General features: G+C 54.4%; 1 protein-coding gene across 1 annotated transcript in view; it reads left to right on the top strand.

Moving 5' to 3' along the window:
* The window catches only part of LOC144950339 (prolow-density lipoprotein receptor-related protein 1-like), a 274971-nt gene that overhangs the window by 248012 nt on the left and 10108 nt on the right, over window positions 1–16851 (top strand). Inside the window, exons 65-84 of the mRNA XM_078880487.1 lie at window positions 330–518; window positions 761–909; window positions 1707–1800; window positions 2841–2957; window positions 3653–3772; window positions 4295–4417; window positions 4743–4868; window positions 5116–5232; window positions 7434–7540; window positions 9002–9131; window positions 9454–9576; window positions 9912–10034; window positions 10521–10667; window positions 11118–11246; window positions 11934–12056; window positions 13228–13487; window positions 14386–14564; window positions 15217–15323; window positions 16006–16122; window positions 16335–16511. Coding sequence (XP_078736613.1) covers window positions 330–518; window positions 761–909; window positions 1707–1800; window positions 2841–2957; window positions 3653–3772; window positions 4295–4417; window positions 4743–4868; window positions 5116–5232; window positions 7434–7540; window positions 9002–9131; window positions 9454–9576; window positions 9912–10034; window positions 10521–10667; window positions 11118–11246; window positions 11934–12056; window positions 13228–13487; window positions 14386–14564; window positions 15217–15323; window positions 16006–16122; window positions 16335–16511 — 2757 coding nt within the window. The remainder of the gene's footprint in view (window positions 1–329; window positions 519–760; window positions 910–1706; window positions 1801–2840; window positions 2958–3652; window positions 3773–4294; window positions 4418–4742; window positions 4869–5115; window positions 5233–7433; window positions 7541–9001; window positions 9132–9453; window positions 9577–9911; window positions 10035–10520; window positions 10668–11117; window positions 11247–11933; window positions 12057–13227; window positions 13488–14385; window positions 14565–15216; window positions 15324–16005; window positions 16123–16334; window positions 16512–16851) is intronic.

The raw sequence follows: 16851 nt of genomic DNA, 5'->3' as shown, positions 1-16851 counted from the left end.
AATACCAGGGGCTCAGGGCCATCGATAGAATATGAGCACCACCCATATACAGACAGTGCTCGCCTTCACATGCATTGCAACTATGAATGCGGAACGTAACTCAAAAATCATTCACCACGTTCAGTGCAGACGAGCGAAGGGCAATTGCCCAAGACGCCAACCTACTGTTATTGGGAAATGTTAACGACGAATGTGCGGTGTGTTTTTTTAGTTGATTAACAATATGTCGGATTTCATTGTTACTTTTAATTAAATCTCTCACTGCGGGGCTCGCATGTATCGGTTCATTTTTATTCCCCCCCCCCCCCCCCGACTTTAAACTCGGGTAGTCGTGAACGAGGACATCCCGCATATCTTCGCGCTGTCGCTCTTTGAGGACCACATCTACTGGACGGACTGGGAGTCTAAGACGGTGAACCGAGCGCACAAGAGCACGGGCGCTGACCGGACGATCATCATCAAAACCCTGCACCGGCCCATGGACCTGCACGTGTACCACTCATCCCGCCAGCCTGACGGTGCCGCATCTCACCTCCCCACGTGTACCACCCATCCTGGCCATTCTAATATCCTGCTGTTTGAACTCCTATTTGAAGTTCTCACGGATGTCTATTCCAACTCTTTCTTTGCTTTTGAATGTTTTACTTCTCGCCATGTATCTCAACGCAATCTGAACGAGGCAGCGTGTCCCCGCCTCCAATGTCTCACTCTTCATTGTATCTTCATTCAGTTTTGTCTTTCGTTTTTTTTTCCTTTCCAGTTCCCAACCATCCTTGCAAGACGAACAACGCGGGCTGCAGTAACCTGTGCCTCGTGTCGCCCGGAGGGGGGTACAAATGTGCCTGTCCAACCAACTTCTACCTGGCCAACGACCATCACACCTGCCTGTCAAACTGCACCGCCAGCCAGGTGAGGTGGAGCTGCTTACCCGACACACCGACGCCATCCCTGTGGTGCCCAGAGATGTCCTTCACCTGGATACAAAACCCTCTGCCACCCGACAGGGCCAATAAAATCGAGCTGTCACTTGGGCAAATGTGGCAATTTGGTTTGTTCGTTTTTTTTTTACAGCAAACACCGCGATGTTGAAAATCAACTTTTTGGTCATTTAGGTCGCCATGTTTCGCTGGAGATGACGCCCAGCATGTTCAGGTGTTAACAAACCTGAGTTTTTTGTTCACACCTTTTCTTAACACCGCCGATTGGCACGGTTAGCTACGTACGGTGCGAAAGAAGTTCAACGTGACACATACAAAGCAAACACGGAATGACACGAAAACAAACATTTTGAATCTATAACCTATACGGTATGAATTATGGTATGAATAGCAGCACCCAATAAAATACTGTGCAGAGAAAAAATATTTTATGCAAATACATAAATAGTTGGTGTACACTGGTAGTTCGACCAGAATGCACCCTGGCTCTATGGATTAGAGACGTTTCCCTCGGAAGCGTGTTCTCGGGTTGTACTGAGCGTCGCGTGGCATGATGTGAGACGTTTCAGGCGCCCGGGGGCTTTTTTCAGCCGTTGAACCGGACGCTATTCAGTTCGGTTCAGATCCCGACGAAGCTCCGAGCACACGGAGCGCGGCGTCGGACATCACGGACGTCGCTCGCGCACAAAATCACGTGGTGCGGTCGTACAGCGGCGGCCGCGGAAGCCTGCGCGGTAGACTCGAGGGCTGCTCTCTCTCGCCCCGCAGTTCGTGTGCAAGAATGACAAGTGCATCCCGTTCTGGTGGAAGTGCGACACGGAGGACGACTGCGGAGACGGCTCGGACGAGCCGAGCGACTGCTGTGAGTGCCGCTTCGACTTGTCCACCGCCTCGCTCGCTCGCCGCAACCGAGCCCGTACTACCGTCACACGCACGCACGCTCGCGCGTACACACACTATGCATCCCTGGGGTTCACGGTCGATGTTTCGGATGCCAGGTATTGGCTCGTGCCGAGATCTGGTAGCCGGCGTTGTGTTGGACTTCACCGACACTGTTGCGCAAGATGTTGTTGGATTTGGTCTGCTCTGTGGAAAAGGTGGAATTGACAAAGACGCGTCAATCCACTGCTGGATCAAGTCCAGCACGCGCCATGCGGGTCAGGGAGGGGAGTTCGTTTGATCATACTTCACCTCGCTGGTTATTGCCGATTAAAAGCGGGGGAGGATGGATCTGATGTTGGGTGCATAGAAGTGCAATACAACAATGGCTTTTGCTCCACTGACCTCTGCTGCTGTGACTGTAACAGTGATCCACTCAAAATCGGCAGTTCAGCGATCCCGGTCGGGAGTCGTTTCAGCTCATTCTGATTTTTGAAATGAAAACCATTTCTTTTAAATGAAAAACATTTTCGTGGTACATCAACAATGTTCTTTCCATACGGATAGACTCCACCCCGAGCATGGCAATGTGGAATTCCTACCAATATCTGAGACGAGCACCACTCTGCTCACGAGAACACGGAGACCATTTGAAATTACCTTCGACTTCCATCTCTATGATAAGAAACGTCTTGAGTTTGGGCAACAAAAACGCGACTTTCATAGAGATTAGGAGGGTGATGATGATGATGTATGTCTGACAATGTAGTTGATGCATCATCGGCCGTTAGAAATCGTTCAATCAGCATTTAAAATGTGAAACGGCAGGGGAACGCAACGAAGGGAAGTGTGCAGCTCAGACAGTCCACGCTATGTGCCCGTTGGCAGTCCCAGCGAGCCACGGCCGCTGTTGCTCACTGTTAGACTTCGGCCGGCCAAGCGGGAGGAGGGCAAGGCGGCGGCTGACGATGTTGTTGCTCGTGGGTGTTCGCGGCCCGACGGGCCCCCTTGTTGTGTTTCCAGCGAAGTTCAAGTGCCGCCCTGGCCAGTTTCAGTGCAAGAACAGCGTCTGCACGAACCCTGCGTTCATCTGCGACGGCGACAACGACTGCGGGGACAACTCTGATGAGCACAACTGTGGTGAGCGCTGCAGCTTATTTAATTTATAATCACGACGATGATGATGATGATGATAATATATATATTTTTTTATCAAGAAGAAAGTCCTCAACAAGTTTAAAGACATGGAGGTAAGTATCCCACCTCGGGATACTTGGGTCAAGTCGGCAATTACTATTGTTTTTATTTTAATCTGTGGGAGGTAAGGAGATGCATTTGAAGAAAAAAATAACGCACGCAAGAAAAATAAACACGTGTGTACGAAGGCCACTTTTCAATCCTCCAGTACGGGAGATTGTAGACACATCACAACCTTCGCACGATCCACAGCCCCGTCTCCAGTGCGCCATAGCGTGTTGAACCGTGTCCAAATGCAGTCCACTTAAAATTTTGGCAAAATGCGCGGACATTAAAACTGGCTCTCAGTTTTAAAATGTAATGAACAGACCAAGGTGACATCCTCACGACGCATCGGTAAGCCGCAGCAATAATGAAGCAGAACTTCACTTGAAGAGCCTAGTGCCCCCAGAAAAATTTAATTGCTGTAAATTGTAATGATGTCGCGATATGCTGAAAGTAAAGTTTATAAAATACAGAACGTATGTAATGAACATTAACAGCAACTCTTACACACACGTCTCTGTAATGATAGTGACGACGACGACGACGACGACGTTCCCACGTGTGCATCGACGTGCGTGCGTGTGTGTGTGCAGACATCCACGTGTGCCTGCTCGGCCAGTTCAAGTGCCACGCCACGAACCGCTGTATCCCGGGCATCCTGCGCTGCAACAGCCACGACAACTGTGGCGACGGCGAGGACGAGAAGGGCTGCCGTGCGTTACCGCCGCTTTTCTCCGCCGCTCTCGCCGAGACCGCGCTCTTTGCCCTCACCTCCGCGGCTTCTTTCCTGCACCCTCCCCCCCCTCATCCAGTACTTCACCGTGGGCAGACCCAGTGGCTGCGACCAGTCAGCTGTGAATTCGTGTGCGTGCAGTGTAGCGGTTAGCGCGCTGCCCTGTGAACCCGCCAACCCGGGTTCGATTCCCGCTCACGGCCAACACCAGTGACGATTGTCTGAACCAGTCATAGGTCTCCCCTAGGTCGACTCATCCTCAAATTTAGTACCTGGTGCGGGTGTGTAAATATGACCGCTGGGGAGATGTTGGCCACCTGCCACCGGGTGTTCGGTGCCGTGCTGGCTAACAGCACTCGCCCCAGCAATCTGTTAGAGGCTATTCGGTGGATCTTTGTGCGTGCGTGTGTGCGTGTGTGCGCGTGTGTGCGTGCGCGTGTGTGTGCGTGCGTGCGTGCGTGTGTGCGTGTGTTTGTGCGTGCGTGTGTGCGTGCGGCCGCAGCGGTGACAACGTGCGCTCCGAGCCACTTCCAGTGCCTCACGAGCCGGCGCTGCGTCCCGCGCGTCTGGGTCTGCGACCGCGACGACGACTGCGGGGACGGCTCCGACGAGCCGGCCAACTGCAGTGAGCGCACCCCGCACACGAACAAGCTCATTCCACCACCACCACCACAGACCCCCAGCCATTCATTGCCAGTGACCCCACATCACCCTGCCTACACTCCCTGCACCATGTAACATTCATCCTGCGCCGTCGCCCTCCGTATCCCGCACAGCACGCGCCGCACCACCACTCCCAGAGTGCCTCGCCCATTCATTCCCGCTGACGCCCCCCCTCCCTACTCACTCGGCCACGCGTGACATGCACCCCTGCATCGCTAACACCTCGCGTGTCCGGCACCACCGCCTAACACGCCCTGTACCACCACCCCGCGCACTGTGCCCCACAGCCCAGACGATGTGCGGCGGCGATGAGTTCCGCTGCAAGGGTACGGGCCGCTGCATCCCCGACCGGTGGAAGTGCGACGGGGACGACGACTGTGGGGACGGCTCCGATGAGCCCAGGGACGAGTGCGGTGAGCGGCTCCCTCTGTTGAACTTTGAACCCCTTCGAACTTGAACTTCCTTTGCACTGTGAGTAGCCAAGCGTGCTAACCAGAGGGCCGTGGACACTGCCGCACGGCAAAATCCGTGCTCCGTCCCAAACGGTCGCCAACTTCCGGCGCCCGCTGATCATTTACATATCTTGCGACGGCGATTCGGCCGTTGCATCTGGGCCGTGAGTCATTCCGACCGGAGTTTTGCTTTCGCTCGACTTCGCAGAGGACAAGACGTGCGAGCCTTACCAGTTCCGCTGCAAGAACAACCGCTGCATCCCCGGGCGGTGGCACTGCGACTACGACAACGACTGCGGAGACAACTCCGACGAGGAGGGATGCAGTACGTACGGCGTCGCCTCTCTCCTGCCACCTCCGGCTGACTCAAACCCGGGGGAGCCCTGTCGACGGCTCAGCAGGGAGCTCTGTTGAAGGCTCGGCAGGAGTTTCCTGCTGGGGTTTCAACTCGTCACCACGCTGTCCACCATTTCGCCGTACTTCCCACAAGCGCAAGGAGGCCTCTCCGCGCGTTGGCAGTCGGACAGCAGTGTTAATGGTCCCGTCATGCAGATACTTTTAGACGAGGCTCTAATGAGCCACTGCAGCATTGTTCCAGCTTTTTAATTTGTTGATGAGATGGTTCCCAGGTCTGAGCAAGCGGTGAGGGCAGCAGGCCGTGGGTTTTGTGTGTGTGTGTGACAAATTCTAATTAATTTAATGGGACTGCATTGGCTATGGTTTACAAACAGATGGCGGTGCTGGTGTGGTTTTATAAACAAGAAGTATATATTGTGTGTGAGATAGTTGAATGTGTGCGCGTATGGATGGTTTGGGGGGGGGGGTGGTGGCAGAGTGATTGGAACACCGCACCGCGAACCCGATGGGACCAGCCTTGGCTAACATTAATGGCGACTCATGACAGTAATTGGTTCTGGACTTCCCCGAGGTCAACTCAGCTTTGAAGAGTAGCTGGCATCGTTTCATCAGTGGGGAGGCTGGGCATTGTGCCGGTCACATCACCTCCTCGTGCACCGTTCAAGGGGCCTTTGGCTGTTGTCTTTGGCGAGATGTTAACTACCTCGCCTGGTGTGCAGGAGGTCGTGGGTTCGATCACCAACCCCTGACGCCTGCTGCTGTATATTTGGAGTTTGTGTGTCTCTCTCTTATCATCATCACGGTGGCTAGGAGATGTTAACTACCTCGCCTGGTATACAGGAGGTCGTGGGTTCGATCACCAACCCCTGACGCCTGCTGCTGTATATTTGGAGTTTGTGTGTCTCTCTTCTCATCATCACGGTGGCTAGGAGATGTTAACTACCTCGCCTGGTATACAGGAGGTCGTGGGTTCGATCCCGACCCTGACGCCTGCTGCTGTATATTTGGAGTTTGCATGTTCTCCCCGTGGTGGCATCGATTTTTCTCTGTATCGTCCAGTTTTCCCCTCCACATTTAGAAATAATGTGCATTCAGAGTGTTTGGCTGCTATGTATTACCACATTGCAAGCCACTTTGGTGACCTATCATCTGTGGCCAGGTCACTTCTGAAAACGAGCTATATAGCTCAGTGGGCCTTATCTGATAAAATAAAAAAGATAGTAATGTAATGGTTAACGTTGCATCTGACAGCTGGGCATGTGTGTATGTGTGTGTGTGTGCATTGATTGTTTGTGTGTGTGTGTGTGCCTTGACAATGGTTGAGTTTCTGTGCGACAGCTGGGTGTGTTTGTTGATTGGATGTCTGAGCACTCGTGCTGGCTGTGCTTGTGTGAATGCACGAGCATATCATAGTCGGGTGTCTCTGTGATGGTTGGGTTTGTGTGTGTGTGTCAAATGAATGTGTGTGTATGTCTGTGCGGAGCGGCGGTGCAGTCATTAGCGCGCTGCGCAACGAATCCGGCGACCCGAGTTCGATTCCCGCTCACGGCCAACACCAGTGGTGATTATGTGAACCGGTCCTGAGCCGCCCCTAGGTCGACTCAGCCTCAAATGAGTACCTGGCGTGGTGTGGAAACATCGCCGCTGGGGTGACGAACACAGCTGGCCGTACTTTATGCAACAGTTTGTGAGAGGCTACATACGGGGGTATTCTTGTCTTTGTGCGTGCGTGTGCGTGTGTGCCTGTGTGCGCGTGTGTGTGCGTGTGTGTGAATGGGGAGCGGTAGTGTGTGAACGGGGAGCGGTAGTGTAGCGGTTAGCGCGCTGCGCTATGAACCTGGCAACCCAGGTTCGATTCCCGCTCACGGCTAACACCAGTCACGATTATCTGAACCGGTCCTGGGCCTCCCCTAGGTCGACTCAGCCTTAAGTGAGTACCTGGTGCGGTGTGTAAACATCGCCACTGGGGAGACAAAGGCGGTCGGGCGTGGTGCTGGCCACCCACCCCTTCATGTACCGTTCCGGCCTTCATAGGTGCTCGCTAACAGCACTTGCCCCTACAGTCTGTTAAGGCTACACGGGGGATCTTTGTCTTTGTATGTGTGCGTGTGCGCGTGTGTGTGTGTGTGTGGCTGGGCGTGACGGCCGCGTGTGTCCGCTGTGTCCTAGCGGCCCGGCCCTGCTCGGAGAGCGAGTTCGCTTGCGCCAATGGACGCTGCATTGCTGGGCGCTGGAGGTGCGACGGTGACCGCGACTGCATGGACGGCTCTGACGAGGTGAGCGCTTCCACCTTGTTGCAGCACCTCTTGTACATCCTCCATCACCGCTGCCGCCGCCGTCGTCGTCACCATCAGCACCATCACCATCACTGCCAAACACAGAAGATCCATCTTAATCGACTGTTGGGGCAAGTGCTGTTAGCGAGCACCTACGAAGGCAGGCACGGCACACGAGGGGGTGGGTGGCCAACACCACGCCCGGCCGCCTTTGTCTCCCCAGTGGCGATGTTTACACATCGCACCAGGTACTCATTTGAGGCTGAGCGGCCTAGTGGAGGCCCAGGACCGGTTCAAATAATCGTCGCTGGTGTTAGCCGTGAGCGGGAATCGAACCCGGGTCGCCAAGTTTGTAGCGTAGCGCGCTAACCGCTACACTACCGCTCCCCACCAACATCACTACCACCATCACCGCCATCATCACCATCATCATTACAATCATCATCACGACCACCACCATCATCCACACCTCTGATTAGCATGGTTGGCGACGTATGGGGCGAAAGAAGTTCAACATACGTACATACATGTTGACTTGACACAGAGCGATACTATTTTTGTCAACCACAGAGGAGCGTTAATTCAAAGTTTCTCCATCACCGGGATTTCAGTTCGCATTTCTTGAAATGATGGCTCATGCACATTGCTACTGTGTCACCTGGCTAGATTCACCAACAGTGGAGAAATGTTGGTGGAATCGTAATGCCTCGTGTCACCACGTGTTTTCCCAATGACTCCATATATGTGAGCGCCATCTTCATTCATTCATTTGGCCAGAATGCAACATTTTCCCGGTGTCCTTTTTGGGCTGATGGTTTTGTTCTTGGGATGATTTTTAAGAGTTTATATTTATGCGATCTAACCCAAAAAAATATTTATTATTGATAATATCGGTCGCTAAAGCCTATGTGTTAATTTTATTTAAAATAATATTTCTTCGTAATTCTCTCGACATATTTACAAATCCCAAGAGCTTGGTGCAGAGTGCAAGCTGTACCCCTTGCCGGGTGTCGTCCACCGCTTTAGAGGTCGGGGCAGTCGACCCGCACACATTTCATGATGTGCACGATCCTCGTAACCTCCTGGCCATGAGATGTCACCCGGCTAGATTCAGCCATGAGATGACGGTTCCGTGTGTTGCTTTGTGTTGGTTGCGGCGAGCTCCTGCGCGTAATATTAATGACGATGATTATTATTCACATTATTATTCACTTACCCACCCAGGAAGCCACGCCGATTCCAAAGACTATTTTTTTTATTCCGGGAGGTTCCCACGTTGGGGTCTTTGGCCAACACCAATGGCAAGCGGTGGCTGGGAGCACCTGGAGTAAACCCAATGCGGAACGGCGGGAGGACATCCAAACTCCCCACGGACAGGGCCCACCGCTCGCTTGAGAGACGGGTGTTCACGCTGCACCACCTTGCCACCCCCCCCCCCCCCCGCGCCGCCCCCCCGTGCAGAAGGATTGTTCGCTCCACTGTGAGCAAGGCCAATTCCAGTGCCAGAACGGGCACTGCATCCCCCAGCGCTGGCGCTGTGACAACGACGCGGACTGCTTGGATCGCAGCGACGAGGCAAACTGCGGATCCGGTGGGTGCACGCTTGGGAATCAAACTCAGGTCACGCCGGCCCAGCGCGCTGACCGCTGCACTATCACTCCTTCCCCCGCACTTCCGTTCAGCACGGTCGACTACGTATTGTGCGAAATAATTTCTACATGCATACTCCGCTCACTCATCTTGGGATGGCCAGTTCCTTCCTGTGGAAAGATAGCTTACACCCAGAAATAAATTACTCCCCAACAGCGTGCGGGGTGCTCCGGGTGCTAAGCATGGGGGACGCATCGTTGCTAATGCGCTGGCGCTGCATCCCCTCATCCCCTCCCCCCCACCCCCGGCCCTGGCGCCAGCAGCCGTGCGCCTGTGCCCCAAGGACGAGTTCCAGTGCAACAGCACGCTGTGCAAGCCGCTCTCGTGGAGGTGCGACGGGGAAGACGATTGCGGCGACAATTCGGACGAGGATGCCGACCACTGCAGTGAGTCCTTCGGCGCGCCCCACGCCCGCCTGCCCTGGCTCTCGTGTAAGCCGTAAAAAAAAGTGTGGGGCCGCTTTTGCCCTGCTCACGCGGATTCAAAGGGTCATCGCCGGTCGCAGCAAGTGCTAAACGACGTTGGTCAATCCAGTGTCGCCGCAGCAATCGTACATTCCGGTCAATTCCCAAATCTTGTTGGCTTTGTCCGGGCACCATTGTGCCACAAGTTGTTACTTAGGATGTTCGCGGATGCCTGCCAGGAAACTCGCTGGCTTTCATGTTCGTGGCGACGACGCTTGTCCAGAGCAGCCAGCTTCTTCCCTCTGTGTCCGTGCCAGGAGCGTTCCAGTGCCCTCCCAGGAGGCAGTTTCGTTGCCGCAACGACAGGGTCTGTGTGAGCCTTGACCGGGTCTGTGACGGCATCAACAACTGCGGGGACCACTCTGACGAGGAGCACTGTGGTAAGAAACCGCGATGGCCATGACCGCCGGCTATGGCGCCCGAGCACGACGACGTCACCGACCGGCGATATACCCGGGCTTTCCCGGCGATCACCGAACATTGCAACCGATGACGTCACCCTGCTGCTGCTCTATTTAAGACCGGAAGCAACAGGAGAGCTTCACCATTCTTGCCCGATGAAGCTGATTGTAATTATCAGCGAAACGTCGTACTACTCAAATTTTAAAATGCTGTTGATTCTCTCTTCAACACACCGGTGGGCTAAAGAAGTGAATTATTTTGTCCTTTGAAAAACGTGACACATTTTTTACTGTTTGGCCGTGTCGGGTGGTGGAGGGTTACGACACATTTCTAAATAACGCGATCTGACCCAAAAACCATATATTATGAACTCACTGTCGTCGATCACGTGATGCTCTCGCTTGGTACTAGACTCGGTTTGTTTTGAGACTCTGCGTGGTTTTTGCGACGTCCGCCGGCCGCAGACGAGCCAGCCCACGGAGCTCGGGCCTGCACGGCCGAGGAGTTCAAGTGCGACAGCCTGGAGAGGAAGTGCATTGACGTCCGTCTGCTCTGCAACCACCACGACGACTGCGGGGACGGAGGCTCCGACGAGGTGGCCTGCGGAGGAGGTGCGCATCGGAGCCGCCAGCGTGCGCACGTGTGCGCGCGAGAGAGACAAGACGGGAAGGCGCGAGTCGTTGTCCATGCATTCGTCTTAAAGGAAATGGCGTTCGCGCGCTGCGGCTGTCCGTGCCGTCGTGGACGTGGTCCAACCGCGTGAACTCCCCCCCCCCCCCCCTTTCGATTTAAAGCTTTCGTGACTGCAGGGATTCATCTTCTTGGTTCTTTCGGTAAAGTCACGTAGAATGGAAAAAATAAAATAATAAAAATTAAACATTATAAAAATAAAACATAATAATTTTATTATGTTTTATTTGTATTATTAAAATAAAACATAATAAAAATATAAATAATTATTTTGTCATGTTTTTTATTTATTATTTTATTGTTTCCATTCTACGTGACTTTACCGAAAGAACCAAGAAGATGACTCTTCCCCCCCCCCCTTCGCCCGACAGACCCGAGGGTGAACGAGTGTCTGAGCAATGCGTGCGGCTTCGAGGCGTCCTGCCACGACACCCTCCAGGGTTACTACTGCAGCTGCCGGCCGGGCTTCCAGTGGAATGCGAGCACCTCCTCATGCGAAGGTGACTCGCCTCATACTCCTCGTGCTCCTAATCACCTCACCACCACTGCTTTGCCACGTGGCCCACAAGCTCTCAATGATGGGTCCTCATTGAATTTCAAAGAGGAATCATCGGGTTTGATTTTAATGTTTTTCGTTAAGTTGTGTGTGTTGTGTGTTATAAGTTTGTCTTATTTGTCTTGAATATAGTAATAACATATTGAAGAATTAATAAATATCGTATGCTGCTGTGTATAAATCACTGTACTTAATAATTTCCAAGCTATTGAAGACACACTGCCGCAAACCAACATTTTAGAAATGAATTGGTGAATCATCATATTTTTCAGGGCGTAACTTTCTGGATACAGTTACAAAGCACAGGCCCAAAGACCCAAAAACATCAAGCTTCCAGCACCAAGCAGCAATGTTAAATGGGGCATGTGAACTTTGACACGTTTTGTGAATTGAGCAAAGTAATGAGGGCTTGGGAAACGAGACGCCGCGAAGGGATTCCGAGGTGGAGTGACGTACCCACAGCCGCTGACGCGCACTTCGGCCGACGCTTCTCCTCGAGGGCAAAAACGGCGACGATCGTTACTTTAACGTCAGGTCCGGCGTTACCGTGACGGCATCACGTGACCACGGCACTCGTCGCCGCGCCTCCCCCCGCCCCCCCCCCCCCCGGTCTCGCGTTGCCTCCACGCAGACGTCGACGAATGCCTGCACTTTGGCACCTGCTCGCAAGTCTGCAACAACACCAAAGGCTCGCACGTGTGCAGCTGCGCTGAAAACTTCGTCAAGGTCCACCACCACAGCTGCAAAGCCAATGGTATGAAGCGGCGCTCGCCACGCTCACTCAAAAAAAAATGGACCTCCTGGGTTCCTCCCCCACCCCGAGCCGAGCTCTCGTCTCTGTGGCGCCCCCGTCGTGCATCGACCGATGCGATGCGGCGGTGTGATGATGACGCAATGATGATGACGCGATGATGTTGATGACGCGTTGATGACGCAATGATGATGACGCGATGATGATGATGCGATGATGACGCGATGATGACGCGTTGATGATGCGATGATGATGACGCATTGATGATGATGACGCGATGATGGTGATGACGCAATGATGGTGATGACGTGTTGATGATGCGATGACAATGCGATGATGATGATGATCTCCGGGGGGTTCGGAGAAACTCCCCTCGGGGGTCTGATTTGGGGCTCGAAGCTGTAACAAAAAAACAAGCTCCCGTGGTGCAACTGGTTTTTGTATCGGTTCAGGATTGGTGACGATTCATGATTTGATCCCTGGCTGCGTTTAAAATGTGCCACGCTTTTAATTCAATGAAACAGCTCCGTGTAATGCGACGTTTCCCAGAGTGTAAAAAAAGTGTAGTTTTCTGTAATCATGGAGGTTGCTAGGGCACTTTCAAATATGTATTCTTTTGACCATGATAGAAAAAAAACCCTACTCCCCCTGAGTGCCGAGATTTTGGCACGTGCTTGCAATCACCACAATTCTCTGAATTGTCATGATTTAGGGTGATCATTCAATTCAACAATCGATTATTATTATGATTTGGCTTTGTAGTGCATGCAGCACTTCAAGTGAGTGCAAGGTTTCCCTGAACCAATTACATACAGCTTATCTGTCGCTCCTCGCCAAGACATCTGGCCAGTGTGGACGGGTTGGGCCAAATACTCAATGGAGGGTCTCTGTTAGATTGTCGCTCCAGTGGAATGCCCATGCGCCAGCAATGGCTTGAGCAAGCACTTGCAGGGATGCCCCTCTACCCTTCACACCAGTCAAATTTATAATCGATGAATTGCCCGTACCGTGACTGTAAGAATCAGAATGTTTATCCATAGTGAGCTGTGAAGCTCTCCTTCACAGATCTCCGGTAAAGAATGGAGTTTAGCCGTTGAATCGTCGCGTCGTCCTTAAGCGCCTCGTTAACACCTGTGCGTCTCCCTCCTCCGCCGCCGCCGTGTACGTCTCGGAGACTCGGAACGCACGATGGTCTACGTGGCCGACAACAACCAGGTCCGCGGCCTGTCGCCGCAGCGAGCCCACGCGCGCTACACCCAGGTGCTGCTGGGCGACGACTCGGTGCGCGTCCACTCCATGGGCGTGCACGTGCGCACTGCCCGCCTCTTCTGGACCAACTGGCACCTGGGCAGCATCTCCTCGATGGAGCTGCGCCCCGACGCGGGCCGGCCTCGCTCCGTGCGGGACGACACGGCCGCCGTCGTGAGGCTCGAGGCACGTGCGGTCGGGGCCGTCGGTGCTAACAGACTGTTGTTGTTATTGTTGTTGTTCGCAGAAGAGCCTCGCTGAGTCTAGAGACTCTTTGTCAGGAAGGGGCCCCGCTAAGTTTAAGCAGTTAGGAGGCTTCATTCGCTACGAGTTATCAAATTAAGTGGTTTGCGAATGATTTATTAAATTTGGACCACGACGTCCGCACACAATGGCCGCCCCCCTCTTCGTCGAATGGCATCACGGCATCTTTAACATCCACCGTGAAGCACCCGTCGCATCTTTTGTGGTTAATACACGAGAAGTATTAACCAGGTCAGCCCACGAAGTTCGGTACCAAGCGTCGAACGTGCTGCCGCTGAGCCATGCGACCGCTCCCACTGCTACTGCTGCCCTTGCGCTTGACGGACAAAGGGTCACGGTGCCTGCCACCCCAGGCGGTCACTCGCAACAGACCATGACCCCGCAGCAGAGAAGGCCGTGCGCATCTCGATTCGGTGTGCCGAGGCCGGCCAATCGCCGTCTGGGCTCCCTCGCATGGCCTGCCGTGACACGCAGCTGTCGCAGTTGGAGGCCAGCAATGCCCAGTGTCCCCAGCTCTCCGTCTTACGTGGCCGGACGGCGAATGATTGTCTCTCGGCAATCTCGGGGTCTCCGTAGTTCAATCCCGGCAGGCGGCAGCTAATGTGGTGAGGCTTTACGAAAGATCACCACTACAGGCGTCTGGGATCCTTTGATGATGTACCTTACGTGGTGGACAAATACTGGCCGCTGCTTCAGGAAACGTGTAATTTTCACCGCTGGCCCAGGTCGGCCACTCGAGAGACGTGCGCCATCCCAACCCCACGTGGGTAGCGAGACACTCGGACAGACTCTCGCGCACCCTCCACCACGTGTGGCGCAGATCCCGGGGTTGAGGACTCCGAGCGGCGTGGCCGTCGACTGGGTGGCGGGGAACCTGTACTGGACGGACTCGGGGCGGGACGTCGTCGAGGTGGCGCAGCTGAGCGGGCAGAACCGCAAGACGCTCGTCTCCGGCATGATCGACGATCCGCATGCCATCGCGCTCGACCCCGTGCGCGGGTAGGAGAGTCGCTCGCTCGCTCGCACGCACGCACGCGCACCACGATGCGTGCGCGCACACGACACGAACGCGCCCGGCGAGGCGAGCGCACGCACGCACACACGCAGGCGTACGCAAACGCGAGCCCGCACGCGCGCGTAACTGTTGTGTTTAGTTTGTATTCCTTCCCCCGCACCTTCGATTAGCACGGCTGGCTACGTACTGTACGAAAGATGTTCAACATATGTGCATACATATACACGCAGGCGGACGAGTACGCTCGCGCAGACATTCGTGCCGACACAAGCGAGCGGACACACACGCAAGCATGCACAATTAAGAGCATAAAACACACGCAACCTCACAGGCACAAGCAAACAGACTAAACGCAGACGTACACGTTCACAATGCAGAGAGAAGCGTGCAGAAATAGGCACCTGCCCACCCACACGCATGCACTTAGTGGACACTCGTCACAGTCTTATTCGTGGATGGTATAGTTTCTTTGCAGGCGCCTGTAATAATTCAATGTCATTTACATGATTTATGTATGCATATTGTACTTCTTTCGCACCGTACGTGCTAATCGGAGGTGCGGGGGAAGGACAACAAAGTAAACAAAGATTTAGAAAAGCAGCAACGCTAAAAACGCGCTGTTTTTGCCGATGGCAGGAAGATGTACTGGTCGGACTGGGGGAACAACGCCAAAATCGAGCAGGCCTCCATGGACGGCACACGACGGCGCAACTTCGTGGAGGACCGAGTGCAGTGGCCAACGGGTGAGGAGCCGGGCTCGCCGACGGCGCGCAACAGCGGCACACGCGGGGGGGGAGGGGGCGGGGGCGGTTGACACCTCGAGCTTCCGCGAACGTCGAAGTGGCGGTCGTGCGAGCGTTCCGTGCGACGAGCAGGTGCTAGTGGGGGGGGGGGGTTGCAGGTTTGCGTCTCGGCAACATTGCGCTATAAATGTTCGCGGAGCAGCGCTGTGCTCGTGCGCTCTGTGATCTACATGCCTGCCCCCCCCCCCCAAGCCTCCCCTCGGGAAAAAAACTTGCGTGCTGCTGGCAGGCGTTGGGGCCCTTGAGAGATGAGTCACGAGTTTAGGAGGTCGTCTTCACATGAGGAGAGGAGCACCATTTGAGGTCGTAAAAATAAAATCCTAACAAAAAGTGCTCGATCCAAAAATCTTTCGCGTCATCGCGTTCCAGCAGCACTTTTTGTTTATCCCTCCGTGCGGCGCGGGTCACGGTGAAGGTAACTTAGCCATGCTGCACCATGCCGGTCTTGCGCAGGTTGTCGAGGACACGAAGCGCAATCCATTACAACAGTCAGTTTTGCTACGCTGCCCTCTGTCATAGTAAACAAACTCAAATGACAAACGTTCGTAGCCGTTGCCGAAATACTGGCGGCAGGAGCCAGACGCGTGCGCTCTTTGTCCCCACCTCCTCTCCATGCGCACAGGACTGGCCGTCGACTACATGAACCAGCGCCTCTACTGGGCGGACACGAAGCTCTCCGTCATCAGCAGCATCCGACTGGACGGCACCGACCGCGTGGTGGCCGTGAGCATCAAGCAAGGTGACCGAGCGCCGCGAAACGGATGCGCCCACGTCTGTTCAACGCGTTGGCTTTCGCGAGCAATGTTATTCGTAATAAAGGGGGGTTGGGGTGGGGGGGGTTATATCACGTAAACATAGAAAATGTGTCGTCGATACGGAACGTTGTCTTGTGCTCCGGGGACGTCGGAGATGCGTTGGGCGGCCAAGAGATCCGTGGCGAATGTGACGCAGGGCTCCTGCACCCGTTCGCCATCGACGTGTTCGAGGACCACATCTACGGCGTGACGTTCACCAACAGCCGCGTCTTCCGCGTGCACAAGTTCGGGAACGGCACGGTGGAGTTCCTGACGATGGGCCTGAGCCACGCCACCCACGCGCTCGTCTTCCACCCGCTCAAGCAGCCAGAGGGTGAGACGCGTGCTCAGCTTTACGACCCCACGACCGCCAAAGACAAAGATCCCCCCGTGTAGCCTTAACAGACTGTTGGGGCAAGTGCTGTTAGCGAGCACCTACGAAGGCCGGCACGGCACACGAGGGGGTGGGTGGCCAGCACCACACCCGGTTGCCTTTGTCTCCCCAGTGGCGATGTATACACACCGCACCTGGTACTCAATTGATGTTGATTCGACTTAGGGGGAGGCCCAGGACTGGTTCAGATAATCGTTACCGGTGTTGGCCGTGAAATCGAACTCGGGTCGTCGAGTTCATAGCGCAGCGCGCTTAACCGCCACCCGACTGCTCCCCGGAC

The sequence above is a fragment of the Lampetra fluviatilis genome, chromosome 1, assembly GCF_964198595.1.
Source record: "Lampetra fluviatilis chromosome 1, kcLamFluv1.1, whole genome shotgun sequence".
Classification (NCBI taxonomy): domain Eukaryota; kingdom Metazoa; phylum Chordata; class Hyperoartia; order Petromyzontiformes; family Petromyzontidae; genus Lampetra; species Lampetra fluviatilis.
The sequence above is the reverse complement of the archived record's forward strand: the minus strand, read 5'-3'. Positions and strand labels throughout refer to the sequence as shown.